The sequence below is a fragment of the Geotrypetes seraphini genome, chromosome 5 (genome assembly GCF_902459505.1).
Source record: "Geotrypetes seraphini chromosome 5, aGeoSer1.1, whole genome shotgun sequence".
NCBI classification, from domain to species: Eukaryota; Metazoa; Chordata; class Amphibia; order Gymnophiona; family Dermophiidae; genus Geotrypetes; species Geotrypetes seraphini.
In genome coordinates, this window is record NC_047088.1 from 81,765,179 (window position 1) to 81,791,892 (window position 26,714).

Consider the following 26,714-nt stretch of genomic DNA (forward strand, 5'->3'; position numbering starts at 1 on the left):
TGTCGACCCATGGTAAGAAACTCTTCCACAGTTTAGTAAAAGGAGCCCTATGCTTTCAAAAACATTTTCCTGAGGGTAAGAAATTCTGCTAGAACAAATGCATTACCATTTAAATGTGAATTTCCAATAAAAGTAGACTGCTTATTTCCACAGTTTCCCAACTCATTAAAAATGTTGGAGTCCATTTTAGCAGCGCACACTAAACGCTAACGCGTCCATAGAATATAATGGACGCATTAGCATTTAGCACGCGCTAAAATGGCTAGCGCGCCTTAATATAAGGACCCCATTGTGTTTTAAATCCTATTTCTTTTCATCTAGCTCTGTTTATCCTAGGACAAGCAGGCAGCATATTCTCACATGTGGATGATGTCATCCATGGAGCCTGGTAAGGATAGCGCTAAAGCAGGGACCCAAAAGGTCGATCGCGATCGACCAGTAGATCGCGAAGGCAACACGAGTCAATCGCGGAGCCCATCCTAGGCTCTGTGATAGATTCGCATTGCCTTCACATTTATACCTGCTTCCCAACGTTGTAAAGAGGACGCAGAAGCGCCGGGCTGAGCAGCCTTCCCCACCCGACATCAATTCTTTTTTTTTTTTTTTTTTTAATTCTTTATTTATCATTTTTAAGATATTTAACAAAATCAAAACATTTTGTACAGAAAGATTGTCAGATCAAACATAAAATAATAAGAAATCGTTTACGTAGTATTGAAAAATTTTAATCGAACAATCTCAAGTCCTCTATAATGTGATCCAAGATTTATATGAGTGAACTTAAAGAAATCAATTTATTAATTCTATACAAAAGAAACAGTATCGTGTGCCTGGCTTGAGGAATTATTCTATTATCAAATCCAATTTGTTGTTACTATTGCATTGTTGTTATTGTAATTGCTGTTGTTCTGGACTGACAGGAGGGTCCCCTTAATAGGTTTGAGAGCCATTAAATAAATGTGGAGTAGAAGAAAATGCAAAGTTGCTTACCTGCAACAGGGGTTCTGAACAGGCAGCCAGATAATACAGGGATATCATAAGGCAGCTCCCAGGGTTGAGATTCATTCTCCCTTAGCCTAGAAAATTTGAGTGTGGGGAGAGTGTGGCACACTGCTTCTTATGACCCTTAATCCCCCAATTGCCCCAGGTACATTAAATAGATTGTAATTCATCAGGACAGAGAGGAAAAATGCTTGAGTACCTGAATAAATTCATGTAAACCATCCAGAGCTCCCCTGGGAGAATGGTATTGAAAATTGACTAAAGAAATGAATACTCAATACGTGTAGTGTCCCTCCTAGCCCATTTACAAAGCTGATCTGTTCTCTAATGTAAGTATTTGATTTTTGTTTTGTGTGTGTGGGGATAAGATGGTAAGTAACTTCAGTGAATGACTATTTCAGCTGGTATGATTTATTATGGCCAAAGAAAAAGAGCAGAGTCAGCTTGGTCTTCAACCACTGATTAAAGCCAATGTATCAGCCAGAGTCAGAAAAAACGTTAAATAGCAAAATAAAGACTGACTCACTCAGTAAAGCCAATATATGAGAAGGACAAACGCTACTGTCTCAAAGCTCAGAGACTTGTAACTCTGAAGAGGGGAAGAGTATCCTCTCTTAGAAAAAGAGTTTTGCATCCAATCATAGCTAGAAATGCAGTAAGGGCAAGTCCAACTCAAAAAGGCAACTGTTTATAATGCTTTCAATAATAATGTGTAAGTTGATTCATTTTTGAAAAAGGTAGTACAATAGGAGATTGCATTCAGGTTGTACAGAAAGTGAACTTATCTTGTAAGCATAAAGCTATACTCAGGGTCCCGACGCGGCCCCGTTTCGGCGTCTGCTTCAGGAGACCCCGCCACACACAAAATGCTTGCAAAAGAATCACGCTAATAAAGGAGTTCAAACTGTGGTCGGTCAAAACTCTTTTTCTAAGAGAGGATACTCTTCCCCTCTTCAGAGTTACAAGTCTCATACAAAAACGTAAGCCAATTTAGGATGAGATCAGACGATGTGACAGTGGACGTCTCTGTATAGTTTTAATTGGCGATTGTTAATAAAGACCAAGCTGACTCTGCTTTTTTTCTTTGGACTTTTGTTGTATGCAGAGCTGTTCTTCACTGTTGTTTGGTTATGATTTCTTATGGAGCATCTGTAGAAAGCCAACAGGGTGTCTTCAATTTGATTTGCTACAGATAATTGTGGTGATTAATTACTTTTCAGCATCCAGACTTTTAGAACGAGGGAGGTCGGGTCACAGTGTGAGAAGGGCTGGTCATGAAAACTAGATTTGTCGAGTCCAGTATGAAACATGCCAAAATTTTGTATGAATTACTTTAGTGAGTGGGTGGAAAAATATACATGAGTTCTTGATTCTGTGGAATGCAAAACTAAACTTTCTGCAGCTGGTTGCATGGAGCATTTAATGTAGGTACTCAGTGGAGGAGTCACCTAGTGGTTAAAGCACTTGGCTGACAACCAGAGAAACTGGTTCAAATTCTGCTGCTACTATTTATCCCAGGACAAGCAGGCAGCATATTCTTAACACATGGGTGAATTCACCGACGGAGCCCTCGGTACGGACCTTTTTAACTAGAAGTTTCTAGTTGGCCGCACCGCGCGTGCGCGAGTGCCTTCCCGCCCGACGGAGGAGTGCGTGGTCCCCAGTTTCTTCGTTTCCGCGGAGCGAAGAAGACGCGTGTGTTTTTTCAACGGCCGTTGAAACCACTTTTTGCCTTCCCGCTCGCGCTTTTTTCCATTTTTTAGCTTCCTTTGCCTTCGGGTTTCTTTTTTCTTTTTTTTGCTTGGAGCATTTAATGTAGGTACTCAGTGGAGGAGTCACCTAGTGGTTAAAGCACTTGGCTGACAACCAGGAGAAACTGGTTCAAATTCTGCTGCTACTATTTATGGTCTTGAGAAATTCACTTAAGATTGTAACCCTTCAAATGGAAATTTGTACTAGGAATCTTGTCAATATTTGCTAGATAGGGCCTGATGGTAAGTTCCTTGTGTATAGTGCAGGTACCAACTTTTCATCATTCCTGACTTGGGTATACTCGCAGGAGGAGTTATTCTGTAGCTAGACCAACTGAGTGGAATAATCTACCTTCGGTAGAAGTCTTGATCCTCATTTGAATACTTGTTGAAAAGATACTTGACTGCCCAGAACAATTTTTCTGATGGCCTGTTATGGCTTGGACTCCTAATTACTACTGTCCTAATGTTTGTGTTTGCTTTGATCCCCAAATGTATGTTTTATATTTGTACCCTGCCTTGGATAAATCAGGTTATAAATTAAATTAAATTTAACACACACCCTTACAGAATTTGCTTAATCGCTTTGCTGCCACTTCTGTATGAGTGTAAACTTATTGCATAAATCCGGGCATACAGTTATAGAATTGCCCTTTATGTGGCCAAATATCACTGCTAAAGTGTAAGGACTGCCTCTACTTTCACTCTGCTTCAGTGCCTGCTTTTTCTTTTTTTTTTTGTGGATAAAATTTGCCCTTTAGTCCAACTTTTATCCATAGAAGTGCTGAAAATACACATACAAAGGCAAATGCTCGCCACTTGTTGGCAAATTTATAACTTACTCTGACTATAAGGGGAGCCATTGCTGACTTAATATTGGGGGGAGGGGAAATGTATGTGGTGATTTGAAGATTTAAAGAGGTGACACAGCAGATTTCATCGATGGTGATCTCTCTAAAGTCAGTTTAAAATATGTATTATGTAATGAAGGTGACATAACATTGACACCAGACGTGGTTTTATACTATTGTCATTTTGACATTAATTCCCCCCCCACCCCACCCCATTAAGTATTGGGTAACCTTATAGTGGGGCTTGGAGATGAACGTTACAATGTATTCATTTTATTACAGAAGAGCACTTTCTCTGTCATTTTCTGGTTGGGCAGATCTGTGCTTCTCATCATCTTGGTGGCATTTTAATAACACTTTTTTTTTTTTTTTTTACCAGGCTCCAGAGTCTGCCAATAAAAGCCAGTTTCCATACTGTAGATTTGCATTTGGACTGCCACATGACTTATGTTCAATGAGAGTCGCCATGCTCACATTACCCCTCTCCTCAAGTCACTTCAATGACTCCCCATCCATTTCCAAATACAGTTCAAACTCTTCTTACTGACCTATAAGTACACATACACTGCAGCCCCTCAATATCTTCCCACACTTCTCTTCCCCTATACTCCCCCCCAGTGAACTCCGTTCATCAGGCAAGTCCGTACCCTTCTCCTCCACTGCCACCTGCAGACTCAGTATGCATGGAACAAACAGCCTGAGTCATTATGTCCAGCGCCATCTCTGGCAGTATTCAAATCCAAACTAAAAACCCACTTTTTCGATGCTGTCTTCAACTTTTAACTCCCACTCACCATAAAATTACTCCCCAACCCCTATATGTCCTGTCTGTCTGTCCAATTAGATTGTGAGCTCTTCTGAGAAAGGACCGTCTATTGCGTGTTGATTGTTCAGTGCTGCATACGCTTTTCAGCTCTATAGAAATGATTAGTAGTAGTAGTAGACTTGCCAATGATGCATTTCCTTATTGACTGATGGCAGCGGCCATTATGTTTTGTGTTTTTTCCTGTCACAGGTGATGATGACAAGCATGTTGTCAAAACGGCTGGGGAAGCGTTCCCTTCTGGGTGCTCGTGTCTGTGCACCCAGCTCTGGGGGAGATGGGGTGCTGACAACAGGGCAGGTCATATCCTGGCAGCCGGAAGTGGCTGGAGGGGTTCATCCTGTGTCTGTTGAGGATAGCCACTGCAAGGAGCTTGTGGAGGAGAATAGAGGGGCCACAGGCTTCCAGGGTTTAAGTCATTTCAGACTCTACCCAGGACAGAAGGTAGGAATTTTAGTATTCTTTACCTTTTGTGGTTGATCTGTGTTAATGTATTGGCCGCCTGTGTTTTTGGAATGACTTCTGCTTCTTATCTTCTTCCTCCTTCTAACATGCTGCCTGTGGTGTTCGGAAAGGCCTCGGATAAAACATAACCTGATTCTTGACTATAAGCTAGTTTTATAATTTTTGTTTTCAAAAGTAATCTGTCCACCATCACTACCTGACAAATTACATGTCCTGCCGTGGCCTGTTTATAGGATTTTCAAAGTGAAAAGAGCGGCAAATAGACAGCTGTAGGTGTTTATGCTGCAGCAGTATCCCTGAGACACTTGATATGGGCCCATGATTAGACTGTCAAGCCTACCAGCAGGGCAGAGATAGTTTTAGCTTGCTATTATTTTGTTTTTTCAATAATTATCTGTATCTTTTCTTGAAAAGGCTTTGATTTTTTTTTTTTTCTTCCTGTCAGCTTTTGAAAGGCTCAAAATCAAAAAATACGGATCTTTTTTTAATCGAAATCCTACCCAAAAAGGGTAGGGTAGGGTTAAAGGATATTTCATAAATTATTATATATTACATAAAATAGGTAAAAATATACTTTTAAGCTGCCTTTTTTCTTTAATAATATTACTTAACTTTTTATGTATATATCTTTTATGTACACACAATTACTGAACCCTCAAGTAATAAACTAGAAGGATGGTATATCATACAATGTGAACAGTTTTCAGTGCATAGGACCTCACATAACACACATTATCCCAAGTCCACATTCCGTTCAGAGTTCAAATAATCATTTATACCATTACCTCCTTCCCTTCCCTTAATTAAGGGGTTCTTTTACAAAGGTGCACTAGGGCCTTAATGCGCGTAATAGCGCGTGTTAAATTCCCGAGCGCGCTAGCCACTACCCCCTCCCTTTTAGGAGGCAGTAGATTTTCGGCTACCACAAGGTAATTTTGTGCGTGCGCTAAAAACCCTAGCGCACCTTCGTAAAAAGAGCCCTAAATGTTTTTTATTTGTTATATATATTTTTTTTAATACCAATTAGTGATGTGTGCATATTTCATTAGTGTAAAATTCCATCTAAATATCCCATAAATATCAATTTTTGTGAGTACTATCGCTTAAAGCTTTTAAGTCAGCAACACTTATCTTTAACAGCAAAACTGCTGGTCCATCGTTGGCTCTCTGGACTACAACAACCCAACCTTTGCACGAGCGTTTCAGTCAACAGACTTTCATCGGGGGAAGTTGTGGTTGCTACATTCCTAAAACCTAAACAATTACATAAAACTAATTAAAAACATGTAATTTAAACCCATTTCATACAACCCCCCCATTGCACAATACCCTGACGGTACCAAATTACTAACATCAGTTTCTATGATATTTAACAGCACTACGAGCATAAACAACTTCCACACAATTCAGCTTATTTACTCACAGTTTTTATTATATCAGACGCGCCAGCCACTGCAAAATTTCTCAAGCCAAAAGTGCATGGCGAACTCTCCTCCATTTTAACTCCGTTTCCCCATGCCCGAAGCATCGCGTGTCTGTGGCGTACATAACAATGTGCTCAACGTGTCACTATGGCGACTCCATTCATTTTGGTGTTAATACCTGCCAAATCAACTAAAGAAATGAATGAATTGCCAGATTTAAAACTCGTTTTTAGGCATCCCACTCTCTATTGAGTCCAACCGGTGCTAGACTTTGTAAATAAAAAAACTAGCGTTTTTCTTTCCTCAATAAGATTGAATTAATGTCACCTCACCACTATGTCTCAGATGGCAAGCTGGGAGAGACAGCACAGAAAAGGGGCATCCAGTTGGAAATCTGTAGCTTAGCTGGATTTCTGGAGTTCCTTTTAGTGCAGGCTGGAGTCCTGGGATGCTTGGTTGGGGGGAGGGAGGGGTGATGGTCTATTTCTTTATTAAAAATTGGATTTTGCATGAGAGATGCTTCTATAGCTGTCTTTGCCTGTTTTTGTTGTCTCTTGTATGAGACATTGTATTTTGCTGTTCTCTTTGTTGGTTGACTTTTGTATTTTCTCTTGTGCATTGATCCTTCAATAAAAATATTTTAAAAAAAAAAACTTCACGTACTATTTTATTACTTGAAGGTTCAGTAATTGGATGTACGTAAAAGATATATACATAAAAAAAGTTAAGTAATATTATTAAACAAAAAAGGCAGCTTAAAGGTATATTTTTACCTATTTCATCTAATATAATAAAATGCTAAGCGCGCATGCGCACTCTTACCCCGTGTTCCCTGTTCCCTGATCTGTCGGGCTGTGGTCGGCAGAGTGTGCATGCGCACTAAGGCGCATGAAAGGTGGTGCGGAGCAGCTGCTGCCAGGAGGAGGGCTTCATGGAGCGGCGCTGGCGGCGGCTGCCGGGAGGAGGGCTTCGAGGCGAGGTAGCTGTCGGCTTCAGATGTGCGTGGCGGCTGTCGGCGCCTGCAGGCCGCCGCGGCTTGAGGCAGCTGTCAGCGGAGGGCACACACGAAAGGAGGTAAGGGGTGCTGCTGGACAGGGGAAGAGGTGCTGACGACAGGGGGGGCAGAAAAAGGAAGGGAGGCATACTGCTGGACAGGGGGAGCAAGAAAGAGGTGCTGATGGGCAGGGGAAGAGGTGCTGATGGATAGGGGGGAGAAAAAAAGGAAGAGAGGCCTACTGCTGAACAGGGGGAGCAGGAAAGAGGTGATGATGGACGGGGGGAGGTAAAACAAAGAGAGAAGGACTGCTGCTGAATAAGGGAAGCAGTGACGGGGGGAGGGGAGTGGACACAGGGGAGGTAAAAGGAAGGGAGAATGGACAGGGGGAGCAGGCAAGGAGTGGTGGTGGACAGCCAAGGAAAAAGAAAGACAGAAAGAAAGTAAGACAGAAATACAGAAACGGCTAAGGAAAGAGAGAGAGAAAGAAATAAAGACAGACACACACGCACATATATTCTAGCACCCATTAATGTAACGGGCTATAAGACTAGTATAATATATAATAATTTATGAAATAGCTTTTGGAAAGCTTGCATCTTATTACGGTAGGGCCCCCATATTCACAGGTAATAGGTTCTAAGATCCAATGCAGATACGTGAAACCGCAGATAATAGCAAATGCTATTATAACATGGCTTATCATGACCTGAACACTGAGCACTAACACCCCCCCCCATACTCTACCCCATTGTGCCAACAGCCCACTAGCATTCCTCCTCAAATTTTCACCGGCAGCAAGCAGCATCTCCTGCCTGCTGTTTGTGCCGGCTTGAGCTCCCTTCCTCTGATGTCACTTCCTGGTCGCTGCCGGTAAAGATTTGAGGAGGTAAGCTGGGGGGGGGATGTGGGCACGGTGAGGTAGAGTGCAGGGGGAACGCTCGGTGCTCAATATAAATAGATAAAGATTCTGTGGATACAGGGGCCCTCTTGTATTCTGCAAATGTGAAGGATTTGTCTACCTAGGGGGTTCCAGTTTGATTTAGAAGTTTCTCTTTTTCATGCATGATTTGTGTCTGAATGTCTGTGGGGTTTGTTTACCATTTTTTAAACCAAGAGTTTTGAAGAGGAATGCACCCTTCTTATAAAGGGGGTAGTCTGTGTATGTATGGCGAATATTCACAGAATCAGAGCGTAGTTGTATAACTTATATACTGTATGTCCTTGGTCTATGTGTGTGTGTGTGTGTGTGTGTGTGTGTGTGTGTGTGCTAGGTTGAGTCTTTTAACACAGCAGGAGTTTTAGATTATGTAACTCTTTTACTCATGGTGGGGCACTCTCCAAGTACACTTCTCCCTCGGTATTCGCGGGGGATAGGGGCAGAGCCGGACCGCGAAGTGTGAAAAACCACGAATAACTTCTCATCCGGCTCTGACCACCCCTGCCTCCCTCCCGCCTTCCCCCCTGGCTTCCTGGCCTTACCTGGTGGTTTAGCGGGCTTTCGGGGCAGGAGCGAACTTCCTACGCTCCTGCCCAATGTAGATCACCAATAGGAAATGACTGCCGTGAGTTCCCGTAGTCTCTCGAGACTACAACGGGAGCTCACAGCAACCATTTCCTATTGGAAATCTACACGGGGCAGGAGCATAGGAAGATCGCTCCTGCCCCAAAAGCCCGCTAGACCACCAGGTAAGGAGTAATCTATGAAATGCTGATTGAATTTTAAGTCCTGTAGGGAGGCAGGAAGGTCCTAAACTATGCTTTTTTTCCCCCCTCCCCCCCCAAAATAATCACGGATAATCAAAACCACGAATAGGGAGGGGGAAGTGTAGAGGTTGAAGCAAAGGTGGGGGGTGTCTACTTTCAGAGGCTGCAACAATTACAGGCTTCTGGAGCATCTGGAATGAGTTCTTTGAGGTGGAAGCAGTAGATGTGGGAGGCCTCAGCTTTAAGGTCTCAACCTCTTATGCTAGTCGCAAAAATAGCATACTGGGTTTATGTTCCAAACCAGAGAAGTTTACTAAGAGTCATAAACAATCAAATTGGCAGATAGGAATTGGTACACCACAAAAAACATCAATCGTTGTCATAATGGGACATAGTGATTTCCTCAGTACTGTATGCTGTACTTCAAACCTATGGACACAGTACCTGGGTTTTAGGTTTCCTTTTTGCCTAAGGACTCTTCAAAAATGAAATATCAGTTATTTGCAGGGGAGATGGACAAGAACCTGTGGCTGTGAACGCTTTAGTTTCAGGATCCTTGTCCTCCTGGACTCAGCTCCCAGGAGTTTTGGCTATCTCCTCACTCTCTCTTAATAAGAGCTCCTGAGGCTGCTTCTGTCCTCCTTATTTAGGGACACCCTGGTCCCAGAATATGCACCCAAGTGTGGTAGCCAGCCAGAATACACACCTTAGTCTTTGGCTCTTATTTTCATATCTCCCTCCCCCATCCGAGTGGTATAGATGAATCTCCTCTTTCCAGTAGCAAAGCCAGACAGCACATTTTGGGTAGGCCTAGGAGCAGAATGAGTGGGAATGACATGTACTGTACCCCTCCAACTCTTAATATAAATACTTGAAATGGTGGAATATGGTATTCTGGGCCTCTGGGTCCCTTCGGAGGACTGGGGAAGGTCTTCAACTGGTGGGGCTTCAGCAGCAGTATTCCCTTACTGTGACTTGGTAGGCCTGAGCCTAAAGTGGGTAGTTCTGGTCTACTCAGGGTCACCTGTTGTTTTGCCCCTACCTCTCTCATTATATCATTAACTATGAACTCTCCCAAACCTAGAAAGTTCCTCAGTTCATTCAGTATCAGATCTTTTACCTGGTAGAGCCACCAAAGATCTTTAATAAGGGAAGCACATTAAAGGAGAGAAATGTTGTGACCAGTCTGGTCTCGGATGCCGGACTCTTTGGAGGTGTGCACCAACTTCCAAAGTGCGCTGAAAGCAGGACTGCAGAGGATCTGCTCATGACGTATCTCCTTGAAAGTGTACATGTACAATGGCCACAAGTGCCATGGTCTAGTGAAGCAGCATATAATGAAGTGATGGTCTTTCTTCCTGAACAGGGACTGCACGCCTGCAGGAAGATGGAGGATATGCGTCTAGCTGAGATTCCGCTGCCTACTGCCTCTGAGTACATCATGCCGGCTCTTTCAGAAGCGGTGCCCAGATCGGTCTCTTCCAGTATCGATGTCCCAAAAAGGTGTGTGTGTGGCAGAGCAGAAAAAGGGATGCAGAGGTCCATCACTCAGATGTCTAGCAGAGATGAGGAGGAGGGGGGAATTAATTTTGTTGGGGATTCTTTTTTCTTCACTGTAAGGTGGTGAAGCTTTCTCCAGGGGAGAGATCTTGCAAGTCTGATTCCAAAATAAGAGTAATCCTTGAATTTATCCCATAAGTACTGAATGGTGTAAAAATATTTAAGAGTTTTGGTTTTTACTTACTGTGACTGAAAGTCTTGTATGAGGCTTATTTTTATTTTGCTTCTGAAATTTCAAAACACTTATCAAAAGAACTTCAGTGATTTGGCTTGTTACTCTTATTTATTTTTCAAGCATCAGTGTGGTTCATTAAATTTTGAAACTCATCTGATTGATGTGAGTAGGTATAATACTGGCATTGCAGTTGATTATAGTTTGCGATATTCTAATAACACTTCCTTGTATATTAGAATATAAAATGCTTTCTTGCAACCTGCTAGGAAACAAATGCTTATTTCCTTATGTCAAACCAGACCAGTCCAGACAATGGCTTTTGCCCCTCCTACCAGCAGATGAAGACTGAGGACAAACTGTGAGTCCTTCTCTATATAGAGCGTCTTGCAACCAGCAGCTCTTCAGTTTTTCTGTCTCCAGCATTGGACTGAATTTTGCAGTATTCTCATACACCTAGTTGGAGAACTGGTTGTCCAGTTGAGTATAGGCAGGGGTCACTGAGTCCTGTCAAAGTGTGCCTCTAAAACCCAGGGGAGGTACTGGAAAGAGTCCAGGTCTCATTCCCAGCTCCCCTTCTTTCAGCTGTGGTTATGCCCCTCCCCCTACTACCACCATTTTCCCTTGTTTTGTGGTATAATAAATAAAAATAAAAAAAGAACATAAAAAAGGGAGTAAACACTACAGCTTAAGACACGTAGTTAACAGCAAGGGGATGGATAAGTGTTGGAGCCATGAGATGTCTGTGCCACAGAGAGCAGTGGCTGTGGTTGGTGATGTCTCTCAGGTCTGACTACTAGAGTTGTCCAGCTAAGGGAACCAATGAGATTCTCCTATGGTTCTAGTAGAGGGGAACTGCCCATTGGGGATAGGGATGACCCTTTGGTGGTTCATCTCTTTTGAAGATAGGTACGAATCTGGAAGCTGCATAAACCTTCAAAGTCTTTTCCAAATCTTCAGACTATTAAGGCTATGATACTGTCTGAGAAGCATGTTCCAGAGGCCAGTCTCAGAGGAGGCAGGGCCATAAACAAGCTGTATACCCTGGCTCTGGAAAGAAAGAAGAGACTAGTGGCACCTAAGGAGGCTGCTTTGGTTGCCACAGTAACCAAGAAGACTACCTTTCTTGTAGTAGAGGGCATGGCACTTGAAGACTTACAAGATTGATAGGTCCAGAGCTTGTATGTGTTGGATTCAACAACTTCAGAGTCCTCAGAAGAGGGGGGGGATGAATTCCAAAAGAGCCATTTGCTTGGAGGCTTAGCTTATGTATGTGGTGGCTTCTCTGTATGATGTCATTCGGACTTCTACCAGAGTTAGGGCAGTTGTGATTTCAGCCAAGCATCTGCTGTGACAGAAGAAACCTTATAGGCTCAGCTTAGCAGTTTCCCTTCTCCAAAGAGAAGTATTTCCAAAAGATTTGGAAAAAAAGGGAAGCATCTGAGCTTATCCTCATGCCAGAGGATAAGCATAGAAAGGGCTTGAGATCCAGTCCCAGTAAGACGATCTTTTGGAATGGGCATCATTATCGCCTGGGTAAAGAGCTGTCTTCACAGCACAGGGTCCTTTCATCCTATCATGTGAAGAGACACAAAGGTGCTCAGTGATGAGCAAGGAGGTCCCTCCTTTGACTAGCAGGGAGGACTAACTGTTCAGTTTCCTTGAGGAGTGGTCCAGGTAACATATGGTCCTCAATGTTATAAGAAGAGGCTATATGTTAGAAATTTTTCCCATCATTACAGATGCCTTTTAGGCAGTAAAGACCATACTGGGGAGGTTGCTATACCTGGTAGCAAAAAATTCTTTCCCAAAGAAAAGTGGGGCAAAGGTAGATACTTCTGGCCATTTTGGACTTGAAGGGTGTAAATTTCACTTGCATATCTTTAATTTCTATATGGAAACCCTGCTTTGTCATTGTGGTGGTGAGATAAAGAGATTTTTCCCATATTATTCACACCTCATGTTTGGACTGGCTTGTCGGAGAGAAGTCAGAGAATGAGAATCGTCTAATCATTGCTTCTGTGATTTGGCAGTATCTGATTTGGGGTGTCAACTTTGGTAAGAGCAGGTTGTAGCCATCATAATGTCTAGAATACTTAGGGATCCGCTTGGATATTTAGAGAAACAGTCCTTGACTGAACATAGAGTGCTAGGCTCAGTATCAGGTGAGGTCTCTTTTAGCAAGAAAAGCACCTCTTGCTTGGGTTTTCAGGCAAATCCTGCAATGTTTGGCGATGAAAGTGACTTGGTTCTGTGGTCACAAGCTTGTATGAGATTGCTTCAGAGGACTCTTCTACGTCAGTCTGTACAGAGCCACAAGACCAGGCTCTCTTTCATGGCAGATGGACCTGTAAGTGGCCAGTTTGATTGAGATGACTACAGTCACAGTCTAGTCAGTTGGAGAATCCATTGTAAGGGACTAGATTTGTGCAGGGATAATGGACAGAGTCTGAGACCAGATGGTCAGTAAATTAGTTGGAAACAAAGGCCTTTTAGAAACTGAGCAGGCCTTTGAGCCAGTGGTGACATTTATCAACCTGCAAGGGAGCATAAAGTTTCAGGTTTATTAAAATTTGATACATCACCCTAGAGAAAAATTATTTCAGAGTAGTTTACATAGTATAAAAATATAGAACATAAAATTGAGTTAATAGAAAGCAGAAGATGAGAGCAGTGGGACTACATTTTCAGATAATGCAACTAAGAATGAGGCATTTGTAATGCAGACATCCCATACTCAGTGTACAGAAATACTCTAGTGGCAGAAAAGAAACAGAAAGGCTTTAAAGGCCAAAGGCATCCTGTTATAAGACAGTTTTGAGAACAGCTCAAAAAGTTTGAAAGGATCTCTTAAAGTTGAGGTGTGAGGGGAATACATTCCATAGGCCAACGATATTTCTCTTGTATTTCATTGTGATGTACAGTTTCTTGATGATGTAAATCGCTTTGATCTGGAAGGTATTGCGGTCTAGAAATATATTTTAATGTAATGAAGAGTGTAGTAGTGGTACACAAAAAGAGAATCCAACAAAAACTGCAGTAGGACAAGCAGCAAGCAAAAAACAATACAAAAACTGCAGGCAATGTACAAGATGCAGGCACTGTTTATTGCAACATCAATGGTATATAACCTTATTACCAACCAGAGGACCCGACACGGTCCGTGTTTTGGACAACACACCTTCCTCAGGGGTCCGTGGTAAATAAGGTATTGAGACTAACAGCAGTAAACAGGAGAAACAAGTGCCAATATGACTACGGTACTGAATCCAAAAGTATGCCGCAATTGGTTGGTAATAAGGTTATATACCATTGATGTTGCAATAAACAGTGCCTGCATCTTGTACATTGCCTGCAGTTTTTGTATTGTTTTTTGAGTGTGGTAGTGGTTCAATGAGTCCTCAGCATTTACCAGGTAGGCCGACCTTAAGCTTACGCCATATCAAAGAAATTCAATGTTCAATGTTCAGACCAAGTTTTTGAGCAGGCCTGGGGGTGTGGAAGTTTTTGGCACAGGTGTTCTGTCTTATCTAGCCCGATTTGAGGCAGTCCAGACATGGATCTAATGGCCACCAGGTAGAATATTAAGGTCCCTTACTGGGGTTTTTCCTGTCTAGATGCTCTGTTCAACAGTGTCCTCTGTTAGCGTTTTATGTGTCCACCCCCTCCCAGGCCTGCTTCTGCGCCACATTGCAGTACATCCAGGATTGGCTATTCTGATAGGATTGACCCAGCAGATCATGATGCACAGTTGAGCGGCTGTGTCAGAGAAAGTCTAGGTCTTCTACAGGACCCGAGGTCTTCTGGTTCAGGAACTGCTTCTGATGGAAGATAATTTCCCTTTTGGCTTTACGGCTTGTTCTTTGAAATGTCTTGACCAAAGCAGAAGGGACAGCAGCCTTAGGTCATCGAGGCTCTCCTGCAGGCATGGGAAAGTTCTATGGCTTATGCTAGAGCAGGGGTGGACAACAAGGGCTGCAATCCAGTCGGGTTTTTAGGATTTCCCCAATGAATATGCATCAGATCTTTTTGCATGCACTGTCTCCTTTGTATGTAAATGGATCTCATGCATATTCATTAGGGAAATCCTGAAAACCTGACTGGATTGCAGCCCTCGTTGCCCACCCGTGTGCTAAAGTGTGGTATAGAGAGAGGATTCCCTATTTTTTTTTTTCAGGCTTCAGTTCCCAATATTTCGAGTTTCCCTGTAGAAGGACATAAAAATAACATTTTAAAATGGTGGGGGAGGAGATTCTGGCTAGGGTATGCTGAAGATTTGGGGATGTCCCAAGGGTGCCCCTTAAAGGGGTGATGCAACTGTGGCCTCCAGTGTGATTAGTGTTTCCAAATTGGAATCTTAATCTGGAATCTATAGGCACTTGATTCTTCCCTATTTGAATTGCTGTTGAGAGCATCTGTAAGGGGCCTTTCTCTGGTCCAATATGGTGAGAGTACTGAGGGCTAATTAGTTGGCAAGGCAAATTTTAGAACTTTAGGCCCTCTCCTCTGATTTTGTGAGGTAGACATTCCAAACTAGATGTTGCCATCCTTACTGCTGAAAATAGTCTCATTGTTTCTTGTAATTGTTAGTGTCTTTACTTTCCTTTTGGAAGGATGCCTGCAAAGAAGTTTTCAGAGGTCTATGCATAGAGGTGAGCTGCCTTATCTAGAAATGACTTTTTTCCAGAGGAGTGGAGAAATAGCCAAACGGTTAGCACAGTGGGCTGAGAATCTGGGAAATTTGAGTTTGATTCCCACTGCAGCTCCTATGATACTGAGCAAGTCACTTAACCCTTCATTGCCCCAGGTACAAAAAAACATAGATTGTGAGCCCACTAGGGACAGAGAAAGTACCTGCCTATAATAAATGTAAACCACTTTGGTTGTACCACAGCAAGGTGGTATATCAAATCCACAACCCTTTCTGGAGTCTGAAAGATCATTTGTTCTCTTTGGGGGTTCAAAAGAAGGAGAGGCTGCATCTTAAGTCGACCTATGGTGAGGTGCCTTATGACAATCTTGTCGGCCTAAAAGATGACATGCCTGGGGAAATCTGGACGTCTGGTAACCCTAATTATTTCAAACGTATTCAGAGAGATTTCTTTGAAAGAGGGTTGAGCGCTCCATTAATATTGAAATCTTAATGCTGGGATACCTTCCTAGCTGAGAATTTTCTCCTTAAGGCAACACTGCCCCTTAGTGGATCATATACTCCATAACCATCTTCTTGCTTACTGACTGACTTACTTATTCATCCATCCCCAAAGAGCTCAGAACGCTTGAATTTGTAACCTTTCTCAAATAGTACAAAGGGATAAATTCCAACCAAAAATAGAGATGAGCTTGGCTCTTTGATTCAGTGTGTACTGTATCTGACAAATACTATGTATACTTGAGTATAAAACAAGTTGAGTTTCCTGCTTTTGGGGGATAGGTGTTTATATTCAACTGGTTTTCTCCTCCCCTGTGAGGACCTCCATTTCTCCCTTTCCCCACTCCTGCTTGGTGTGCAGCATTTTTGCCCCCTCCCCCCACAGTGACTGACATTTCTGTCTCACTTCTTTTCCTCTAATGCCCTTGCCAGCAAAGACCAGCATTTCTCTTCTTACTGGTACCTCCTTGGTGCTGCCACTGATGCTAAATTTACAGCAAGTTGGGGCTGATGCAGAGCCTTGAGAATCTGTGCATGCTCAAGACCTGCTAACTTCCGCCCTCGAGAAGTTACAGCAAGCTGGGCCAGTAGCTCAGGGCAAAAACTAAAATATATCTTGCTGGTAGATTCCCATGACATCACCTTCAACAGTAATTAAATCTATGAAATGTCCTATTTATTGGCGCCTCCACAAAACTATACTAATTTGTTAGTCTTCTGTGATTCAGAATGAATCAAGAGCAAATTTTGAACAATCCTGACATCAAAACATGGTCGACAAGACTACTCTTACCTATGTAATATGATCTTGTAGGCTTTCCTCCCCCTCAGCAAAGTATTGTTTTTCTTGTTCACTGTAACATTGGTAAATTGTGCAAGACCATTGACAATATGTCCTGAAGGTTTCTAATTGCTTGGTGCCTTTTGTGACCTGTCTTGTGATAGTTCACTCAGTACCTCAGTTAACCACCTCCTTCCAACAGGTGTTTTTCCCTGTCTGTCCCCTGCAGGAGGTCAGATGCTGTGGAGATGGATGAGATGATGGCAGCGATGGTGTTGACCACCTTGTCCTGTAGCCCTTTGGTACAGAGTCCGCCTTGCACGGAGAACATCCAAGGTTGGTAAAAAGACATGACGTTTGCCATTTGTCAGATGTGAAATTGAGGTTTGACTCTGCTTGAACTGGATGTGGGGTGGTAGTGACTGTTCTGGAGGAGACATTTTTTTTCTGGTACACAAATTTTCCTGTGCCCTCCTTCTCACAGCACACATGCATTTGAAGCTTTCTGCTTTCACTCCATTAGCTGAAGCTTTCTGCTTTCACTCCATTAGCTAGTATACTATGTATGTGAAATACAAGCACTTCCAATGTAATACACCAGCCCTGGAAGTGGCTGTCCCTTTTCTCCAGGTGCCAGGATTATATCAAATGCGTAAATCAAGAGACCATTTGAAACTCTGTGGAAGCATGTTTTATATGTGGGAAATGGCTTTTTTAAAATTGCAGTGGGGTTCTTTTACACTACGTATAAGTATTATTTGAACGGAGCTGGAATGTGCATGAATATTTTATAAAATGCATATACTGTACGCATATCCACTCATTTGTACTAGAGAGTTACACAGGGACAGAAGTTTCACCCATCCCCTGCCCATCCTCAATGTAATCTAACCCGTACCCATCCATACTCGCTAAGCTCCATTCCATCCTAACTCATTGCAGGAGTCAATGCTATTCAGTGGCGTACTGAGGGGGGGGAGCGGTCCACCCCAGGTGCATAAGAACATAAGAAACACCTTCACCGGATCAGACCGAAGTCCATCTAGTCCGGCGATCCGCACACGCGGCGGCCCATTTAGGTACTCCTTTATGGAGACCCGGATTTACCGTATCCCTCAATATGATATGCAAGAAGGTATGCATCCAACTTGCGCTTGAATCCCAGTACAGTAGTCTCCTCCACAACCTCCCCCGGGAGACTATGAGAAGGTGCTCCCGGCACTGGAGTCATGGTCCACAAACTTTCCCTTCCAGCAGTACCGATGTCAGGCCTTCCTTTCTGCTGGCTGGGTTGACAGAACTGACATACCTCTTCGTGATGGCTACCTCCTAAAGCAGCAGCAGCAATGATTGGACTGTTAGAAGCAGCACTCTGAGCAGGTTGCCTGTAGCCTGCACTGCTGGGGCCTTCCCTCTGCCGCATCACTGATGATGCGGCAGAGAGATGCCCTGGTGGAGTAGGCCACAAACAGGCGGCTACTACTGCTACTGCTTTGGGGGGGGAATCGGTCAGGAGATGCTGCACAGTGGGAGGGAGAAGGGCCAGCATTGGGAGTAGGCAAACAGGCCCTAAGGCTCTGGGGGGGGGCCCTTGTGGCCCATCATCTCTTCCCCCTTCTCTCTGCGCCGGTCCGATGTCATCCTCATTTTCTGTCTGCTGATAAATCCGCTGGCCTCAATAGTGATTCAGAAACGTTGCCCATGGCTCACCTTCCTGCTTTCCATCTGACGCAGTCCACCTGGGCAGAAACAGGAAGTTGCATCATTGGAGACAGACCACAGCAAACAGAAAGCAGGGAGGAGAACCGTGGGCACCGTTTCTGAATCGTTGCCGAGGCCGGCTGATTTTTCAGCAAGACAGAAGGTGAGGGCAATATTGGACCGGTGAAGAGAGAAGGGGGATAACATGCTGGGCCGAGAAATCCTCCTGGACTAACTGTTGGTTTTTTTTTTTTGTTTGGGGGGGTTTAAGGCTAAAGGGGGAAGGTATTAAAAGAAGTGCCAGATTGAGCGTGGGGGGAGAGCTTATGGGACCGGAAACAGAGGACAGAGAGAGAGATGGTGGGCAATGGTCTGAAGGGAAAGAAGTTGAACCTGAGGTGGTGTGGAGGAAGAGGGAAAAAGATACTTGAAGGGAAAACTGTTGGGAAGAGAAAGGGAGAGATGGTGGACCTGGGGATGAAAGGAAGGGAGGGAGAAATGTTAGGCCTGGGGGTGGAAGGGAGAGAGAGATGCAGCATCTCCTTTTTTTTTTTCCCCCTCCATCTCATTGTTCAGCATCATGAGGGGAGGGAAGAACAACAACAGAAAAGAGAGGGAGGAAATTGTTGGACCATGGGGAGAGAGGAGGAGAGATTGACCCATGGGAGGGTAGCAGGGAAGAGAGCTGGGATAAGAAGATGTTAGAGGATGGATTTAAAGGGACAGGGTGATATAGCTTGACCAGTGGAGAGAGGGAGGGGGATTCTGAAAGTGGTGAGCCTTGTGGATGAGGTCAAAAGGGAAATGACAAGATGACTGAGAGAACAGTGAGTACAGTGGTAGAAATGTGATAATGAGGAATAGATAGAAGGAAATAGGAGGCTGAGAAAGGAGTAAGATGGGAAATGGGAGAGCTAGGGACTGAGAGGAGATGGAGAATTGAGAGGTAGCTGAAAATTTAAAAAAGAAGAAGGGTGAGAAAGAAGGCAAGATTTGAGTGGCAAAAAAGAAAAAGTTAAGAAAGCTGAAAGGGAAAAATCAATACGTTGGAGACGGGTTTAAGGAGGAAATAGAACAAGAGAGAAGTGGAGAAAAAACGGACAGCAAACATTGGAAAGAGAATTAGTAGAAGATAGACAAACATCAGAAAGAGAAACTGGGACCAAGATGATGGCCAAACAAAATATCCAGACAACAAGGTAGAAAAATTTGTTTTATTTTTAATTTATTAACTGGAATATGTTAGCTTTGGGATATGTGCATCACAATTATTTTTTGTATTGTATTCAGGGGAGGGACTGGAGTCCAAAATTAGTTAATGAGCACCAAACTTTCTTCCTGCCTTGAGCTAGTAGGGATTCCCAAGCCCTGCCAAATGAAGACATCTTCCTCCAGTGCTGCAAGTAGAAATTTCCAAGCTTTGCAGCTAATGGCAATATCCTCAAGCTGCCACTGCTTTCATGCATGCATGAAAGCCAAGTGGGGGCATTGAGGAGGGAAGGCAGCAGCAGTGGGTCTGCAATATTGCTGCAAGCTGCAGAAGTTGGATGGGGAGGAGGTGGCTGTCAGTTGGTGAGGCTTGGGGATCCCTACCAGCTACAGCAAGGGAGATGCTCATTTTGAGGGAGCCTAAGCTCAAAGTGGGAGGCCCAGCCTCCTCTCATGGTTACGCCACTGATTGCGTTCAAAATACAGTACTTGCCAAGTTTAACTTTTTGTGGTTTCCAATTCAGTTTTGGTATTCATATGTCTATTTCTAATTTGGGATCCATTGTTCTATATTTGGTGAAGGTCTGCCTGTTTTGTGTGTGAAGAAGTAATTTAAAGGTGGGTGGGGAAAATGGGAGACCTGCAGGTAGAAGATGGGCCTCCTCCTCAATTTCTGCCTAGGGCCCCAAAATGTCTAAAACTGGCATAGGAGGGTGGGATGGAAAGCTGCTACCCAGGGGGATAGGAGAGAGGAATAATTGTTGGACATGGGCTGTAGAAGAGGAAGGGAAAGATGTAACAAAGAGGTAGAAAGGGGTAAGAGGGAGAAATCCTGCATATGGTGGAGGGGAGGAAGATATGCATTGAGAAGAGAGAGGGAGAAATGTTGGACATAGGGTGGAGGGCAGGGAGAGATGGTGCATGGGGAGAGAGAAAGAAATGTTGCACATAATAATGGAGGGGAGAAAGGGAGAGATGCTGCATGGAGGGGAACAGAAAGCACAAAGCAAAGAGAGAGAAAGAGGAATGGTAGACAGTAGGAAACAGAAATGTTGGTTAATGCAGTAGAAGGGAAGGTACAGAGATGGAAGATAGATGGTGAACATGGAGAAAGAAGAAAAAGTCAAATGGGCAGGAGATCTTGGTGAGCGAGTTAACAAACTAGAGCCTGAGACTAATATAATTTGAATAATAAACTGACCAGACAACAAAAGGTAGAAAAATAATTTTATTTTCTATTTTGTGATTACAATATGTCAGATTTTAAATGTGTATGCTGCCAGGTTTTAGACAGCAAGCGTGAACTAGGACCTAGCAGAGAGAGGAAAAGCCTTTTTTCGTTTATTTTGTTTACACCACAGCACAGGCATGGGGTTGGAGAGGTAACCCTATGTAATGTTATATTGTAAAACTGTGAATGTTAAACTGTAACCCGTTCTGAGTGGGGGGGGGGGGTGTTAAAAAATGATCAGCCCTGGGTTTCACACTCCCTAAGTACGCCACTGATGTTAATATTTACTTCCTCCCAACCCCAATAGCTTCCTCTTGGTATTTTTGGATAATAATCACTATTTAACCAATGAGTATTCCAAGTCTCAGTCTGGTGTTCCAGCTGCCTCATTGCATTCCAAGCCTCGTTCTGGGCACCAGAGATTTTGACTATACTCCCACAGGAATCCCATGGTAACTTCTTCCATCCACACAGAAATCCCATGGAATTTTTTTTCATACCTGCAAGTTCCAAGGAATTCCTACAATCCCCATTTCCGTGCAGCTCTATGTGCAAGAGCATTTTTGCACTACAGGAGGTCCATTGTAGGAGCCTATTTTATAAAGGCACATAAAGGGCTATGGTGCCTTTGAAAAATAAACATCTTTTTTGACATTTCACATAGGCACCCTGCTATGAAATTACCTTCCACATGTTTAATGGCGATGAGCATTACTGCTATTGTCCATTCATAGTTTGATGGAAGGAGGGTATGGTGTGATTCTTGTCTTCTAATTTGAGCTTAGCAGCAAGTCAGGAAAGCTGCCAGAGGAGAAGAAAGACATTGTTAGCATGTTTAACATAAGAACATAAGAAGTGCCTCTGCTGGGTCAGTCCAGAGGTCCATCATGTCCAGCAGTCCTCAATAGAAAAATTACAATAGCTTCCAAAGAGTATAGGAGAGTGTTAATTTTATATTTAATGTAAATGGATAAAACATTTTTTGATGATTTTGGGAGCATTAACTTCAAGCTCTCCCTCCGAGAGCTAGAAGTTTAATATTAATCAAGATATGAGTGGATCTACTCTTTGGTTTCTTATGGTACACTTTGAGATTTGCAATTTTTAAGAAGGTTGAGAAGAGAGGGATATAAGGGTTAAAAAGAGTTATTTGGGGAAGAGGAAATGCATGACAAGAAGGGAGGTTATAAGAAACAAGACCTCCTGTCTCGGATGTTCTCTTCATTTACGTTGATATGGAGATTGAGGGGGGCAGAGAGATTATAGGATATGGTTGTTATGTGTTGTGTTCATATTATTCTTGTTGTGCAAATGCTTAATAAAAATGTTCAACCATAAATGTTTTTAATGTTTTATTGAAGTCCCTTCTTAAGAGGACATTCCTATGTTTATAAGATTTTTAGCAAACCTTTTCCACTATTAATAATTATAGTATTTTGAAGCAGCTAACTATATTATTGCTATTCAGGTACAATAAGTTTCTGAGGTAAAGTTTTAAAATGTTCTCCCAGCACTGCACATTTGTAGCTAGAAACATAGAAACATGATGGCAGATAAAGGCCCATCCACAGCATCCACTATCTCCTCATCTCCTTAAGAGATTTCATGTGCCTTTTCCACGCTTTCTTGAATTCACACACTATTCCACGCATCTACCACCCTTTCTGTAAAAGATGCATTTCCTTCTGAGCCTATCACCTCTTAACTTCAATGCCCTGGCGTTTCCTTTCAATTGAGATTCACCTCATGCTTATGCTGCATAGGTTTTTAAATGTCTCTATCATATCTCCCTTTCCTCCAAAATATACATATTGAGATCTTTGAGTCTATCCCCATATGCCTTATGATGTAGACCAGGGGTGCCCACACTTTTTGGGCTTGCGAGCTACTTATAAAATGACCAAGTCAAAATGATCTACCAACAATAAAATTTAAAAAAAACACTACGCACACTGTACTCATAGAATTGTTAATTATCATTCCTATTCCGGGTTTTTTTCAAAGAGGTCAAAGCAGATGACTCTATGCACTGTCACCTCAGTAACAACCATTCAAAAATAGACAAATACCCACCCCCTCCCTTTTTACTAAACCACGATAGCAGTTTTTAGCGCAGGGAGCTGCGCTGAATGCCCAGCGCTGCTCTCGACGCTCATAGGCTCCCTGCGCTAAAAACCTCTATTGCGGTTTAGTAAAAGGGGACCATATTGTAAAATATAGAGAGCAGATATAAATTCTGACACATTTTGATCACTAAATTTAAAATAAAATCATTTTTCCTACCTTGTCTGGTGATTTCATGAGTCTCTGGTTGCACTTTCTTCTTCTGACTGTGCATCCAATCTTTCTTCCCTTCTTTTAGCCTGTATGCTTACTCTCCTCCTGACATCATTCTCCCCCCAACGTTTTCTTCTTCTCTCCCTGCCCTCTCTTTCTTTCTCTCTTCATGCCCCCTTTCTTTTTTTCTGTTTCTCTTCTTTCCTTCTGTCTCCCTGCCTGCCCTCTTTCTCCCTCCCTGCCCTCCCCCAAGCCACTGCCACTGCCATCGGATAACAGGTCCCCAAAGCCGCCCGCCGCCGGCCAAGCTCTCCTTGCTTCGGGCCCACCAGCATTCCTCTCCCCGATGTCAATTTTGTCGTCGGAGAGGAAGTTCCGCTGGCCAGAACTTTCTCTCCGACGGCAGAATTGACGTCGGGGAGAGGAAGGCTGATGGCCCAAGATCAACCTATTGGGAGAAATGCTGCCGGGTCCTGCCTTTGAGGAAACAGAAAGTAGGCAGGACCTGGCAGCAAGAAGAACAAATCGCAAGCTTCACTGACCTGTCTCCCGCTTTAGCCCGCGAATGGGGCTCTAACATGTGCGTGCCGGCTTCCCTTCTCTCCCCCTCCCCCGACATAACTTCCGGTTTCAGAGGGAAGAGAAGGGAAGCCAGTACAAGCACACGTTAGCCCCGGAGCATAAGTTCTCCAAGCCGTTTTTTTTTTTTTTAATGTTGAGCAGCAGCGGCAGCAGCAGAATTCAGGAGCAGGCCAGTCAGGAGGGGAAAAAAGAGAAGGGAAGAAGGGAACCCGCTCTGCGATCGACTGGGGTCGCCTGAGCGAGCGACCTGTCGATCGCGATCGACGTGTTGGGCACCCCTGATGTAGACCATTGACCATTTTAGTAGCCTTCCTCTGGACCAACTCCATCCTGTTTATATCTTTTTGAAGGTGTGGCCTCCAGAATTGTACACAATACTCTAAATGAGGTCTCTTTCATAGAGGCATCAATACTTCCTTTTTCCTACTGGCCATTCCTCTTCCTATGCACCCAAACATCCATCTAGTTTTCACTGTCTCCTTTTCAACCTGTTTGGCCACATTAAGATCATCACATACTATAACATCCAAGTCCCACACCTCTTTCGTGCACAAAAATTCTTTACCCCCCTAAACCAGTGTCCCACAAACTTTTCAGCACCAGGGCACACTAAACCTGGTGCCGCGGTCAGAAGTCACCTCTAGCTGGACCCTGAACCTTTCCCTTTGCCGGTGGGGGAGAGGCACCGGTGAGGAGGAGAGTCGTCGGCGCTGGCTGACGGCCTATAGGATGTGCCTCTCGCTGCGAGAGGCACATCCTGCAAGCAGTCAGCCGGCATCTCTCCTCCTTGCCAGTGTCTCGCGGCACACTTGGAATCTGCTGCGGCACACTGCCCTAAACTGTTCCATTCCCTCAGGTTTTTGTAGCCTAAATGCATGACCTTGCATTTCTTAGGTTTAAATCGTAGCTGCCAAATTTCAGACCATTCCTCAAGCTTCACTAGGTCCTTCCTCATGTTAGTCACACCACTGGGGGGGGGTCTACTCCTATTGCAGATTTTGATATCATCCACAAAGAGACAAATCTATACTAGACAGCCCTTCAGCAGTATTGTTAATGTTAAAAATATATATATATTTTTTTTGACCAATGTATAATGATTGACTAAAATCCCTGGATTTTGTGGAGTCTTAACTTCATACTTGTACCTGTAATTCTTTTTTCTTTCTCAAACTCAAACTTACCCAGTGATGTGGTCTCTAGGTCATAGCTGCAGAAGGTACTTACTGCCCTGGTATTTGCCATGCTCACAATATTTAGGCCTGTGCATGTGGGTTGTAACTTTGTTTCCTCTTCCATCTCTTCCACAGCATCCCAGGTAGCCTGCGACTTGTGGAAGGAAAGTGGAGATGTGTCAGATAGTGGGAGCAGCACCACAAGTGGGCACTGGAGCGTTGGCAGTGGCATCTCGACACCCTCACCCCCCTATACTCAGGCAAGCCCCAACTACTCAGGGGAGGCCTGTGGCTCTCCACCTATGGATGAAGGCTTTGAGACTGACCCTGACCCCTTCCTCTTGGATGAGCCAGCTCCGCGCAAGAGAAAGGTACAGCAAGAGGCTGCAGACCAGCTGCGGTGATGTCCATAAATGGTGTGTTTGTGGCTTCTCTAGTCCTCCATCCAAATCTTAACCTGTACGTGTTTGCTTTGTACTCTTACAGAACTCTGTGAAGGTAACATACAAGTGCTTGTGGCCAAACTGTGGCAAACTTCTCCGCTCCATTGTAGGCATCAAGCGACATGTAAAAACTCAGCACCTCGGGTAAGACTATTCTATAGTAAGAAAGAACTGTGGGGTGGGGGAGATAGATAAAAGGAATGGAGGACACTGAATACTTAATAGATAATCTTACCCTGAAAGCACTGAGGGCTAGATACACTAAACTGGATTGGTAAAATCGCATGGGTCTACTCTGATCTGATTTTTGGCCGATTCTAAAAAAGCTATTGATGCACCAAAAATTTTGCATGCAAATGATTCGTGTGGAAGTTCATCGTAATCCCTGTCTCTGCCATCCAATTGATCGCTGTGAAAGTTATTCTAACACATGCACAGAGCCAGCAGGGGAAGCCTCCTGCCACTCAGCTGTTCAGGACAGGATTTTTTTTTTAATGGCCACAGATGTTGTGCACAATATCTGTCTCATTAAACCCCCCCCCCCCCTTGCTGATGATGGCCCTCCCCTACATCCCCCCAATGAACCGGCACTGGGGACCAATCCCCCCCCTGCCAGCAAAAACGGCAGGGGGAATGCCCACCCCCTCTTGCCTGGCAAACTCCCCCATCATCCCCCAACCCCGGTGGCATGAGTCTGAGCCATTCAGAGTCTTAGGCTCCTCATTCTGTATCCCTGGATACAGAGGGAGGAGCCTAAGGTCCTGATTGGCTCAGATTCCTAACATCTTGATGATCTTATTGTGATTCAGGTCAAAACAATACACATCCCTTTCCTTCTTTGATCTTTGTTCCAACTTTAGTTGGAGTCAACAAACCTACAAATAGCCAGACTCTCAATAGCTGTTTATTACAGTGCTAGGAGTGACTCTTTTTTGCATATCCTCTTAAGACAGCAGGTGATGATCTGGACTCTGTCTTATCAGGCAGGAAAACAGAATAAAGGGCTGGGAAAATTTAGTAGCCTGAGGCAGTAGGAAAGTGATCCAAAATGCCAGGTATACTCTTAAGTGGAAGATGTTACATTTCAAAGTACAGCTTGGATTGGGAAATTGGTGATAGTAACATATAGTAAATGATGGCAGATAAAGACCTAAATGGTCCATCCAGTCTGCCCTGTAATCACATTCATTTCAATTTCATGAGAGGCTACATATAAAGAATTACACTTCAAAGACGGGCATTACAGGGTTTGGCCAACTTTTATCCTTGCAATCAGGGCCTTATCAAACATTCATTTGTTCTCTCCTTGGCTTTTTCCCATAGTTAGATCTAGGTCACTGCTGGTTCTTCTTTGTGTGGATTGGCAGTTTAGAGTAATAAAAGTTGGAATTTATGCCTCAACCCAAGTCTACAT

At 43.6% G+C, this 26,714-nt stretch overlaps 1 protein-coding gene across 1 annotated transcript in view; it reads left to right on the top strand.

Moving 5' to 3' along the window:
- Positions 1 to 26,714, top strand: part of LOC117360467 (zinc finger protein 395-like) — a 91,200-nt gene that overhangs the window by 32,854 nt on the left and 31,632 nt on the right. Inside the window, exons 2-6 of the mRNA XM_033944244.1 lie at positions 4,620 to 4,871; positions 10,384 to 10,520; positions 16,912 to 17,018; positions 24,993 to 25,228; positions 25,344 to 25,444. Coding sequence (XP_033800135.1) covers positions 4,623 to 4,871; positions 10,384 to 10,520; positions 16,912 to 17,018; positions 24,993 to 25,228; positions 25,344 to 25,444 — 830 coding nt within the window. The 5' untranslated portion in view covers positions 4,620 to 4,622. The remainder of the gene's footprint in view (positions 1 to 4,619; positions 4,872 to 10,383; positions 10,521 to 16,911; positions 17,019 to 24,992; positions 25,229 to 25,343; positions 25,445 to 26,714) is intronic.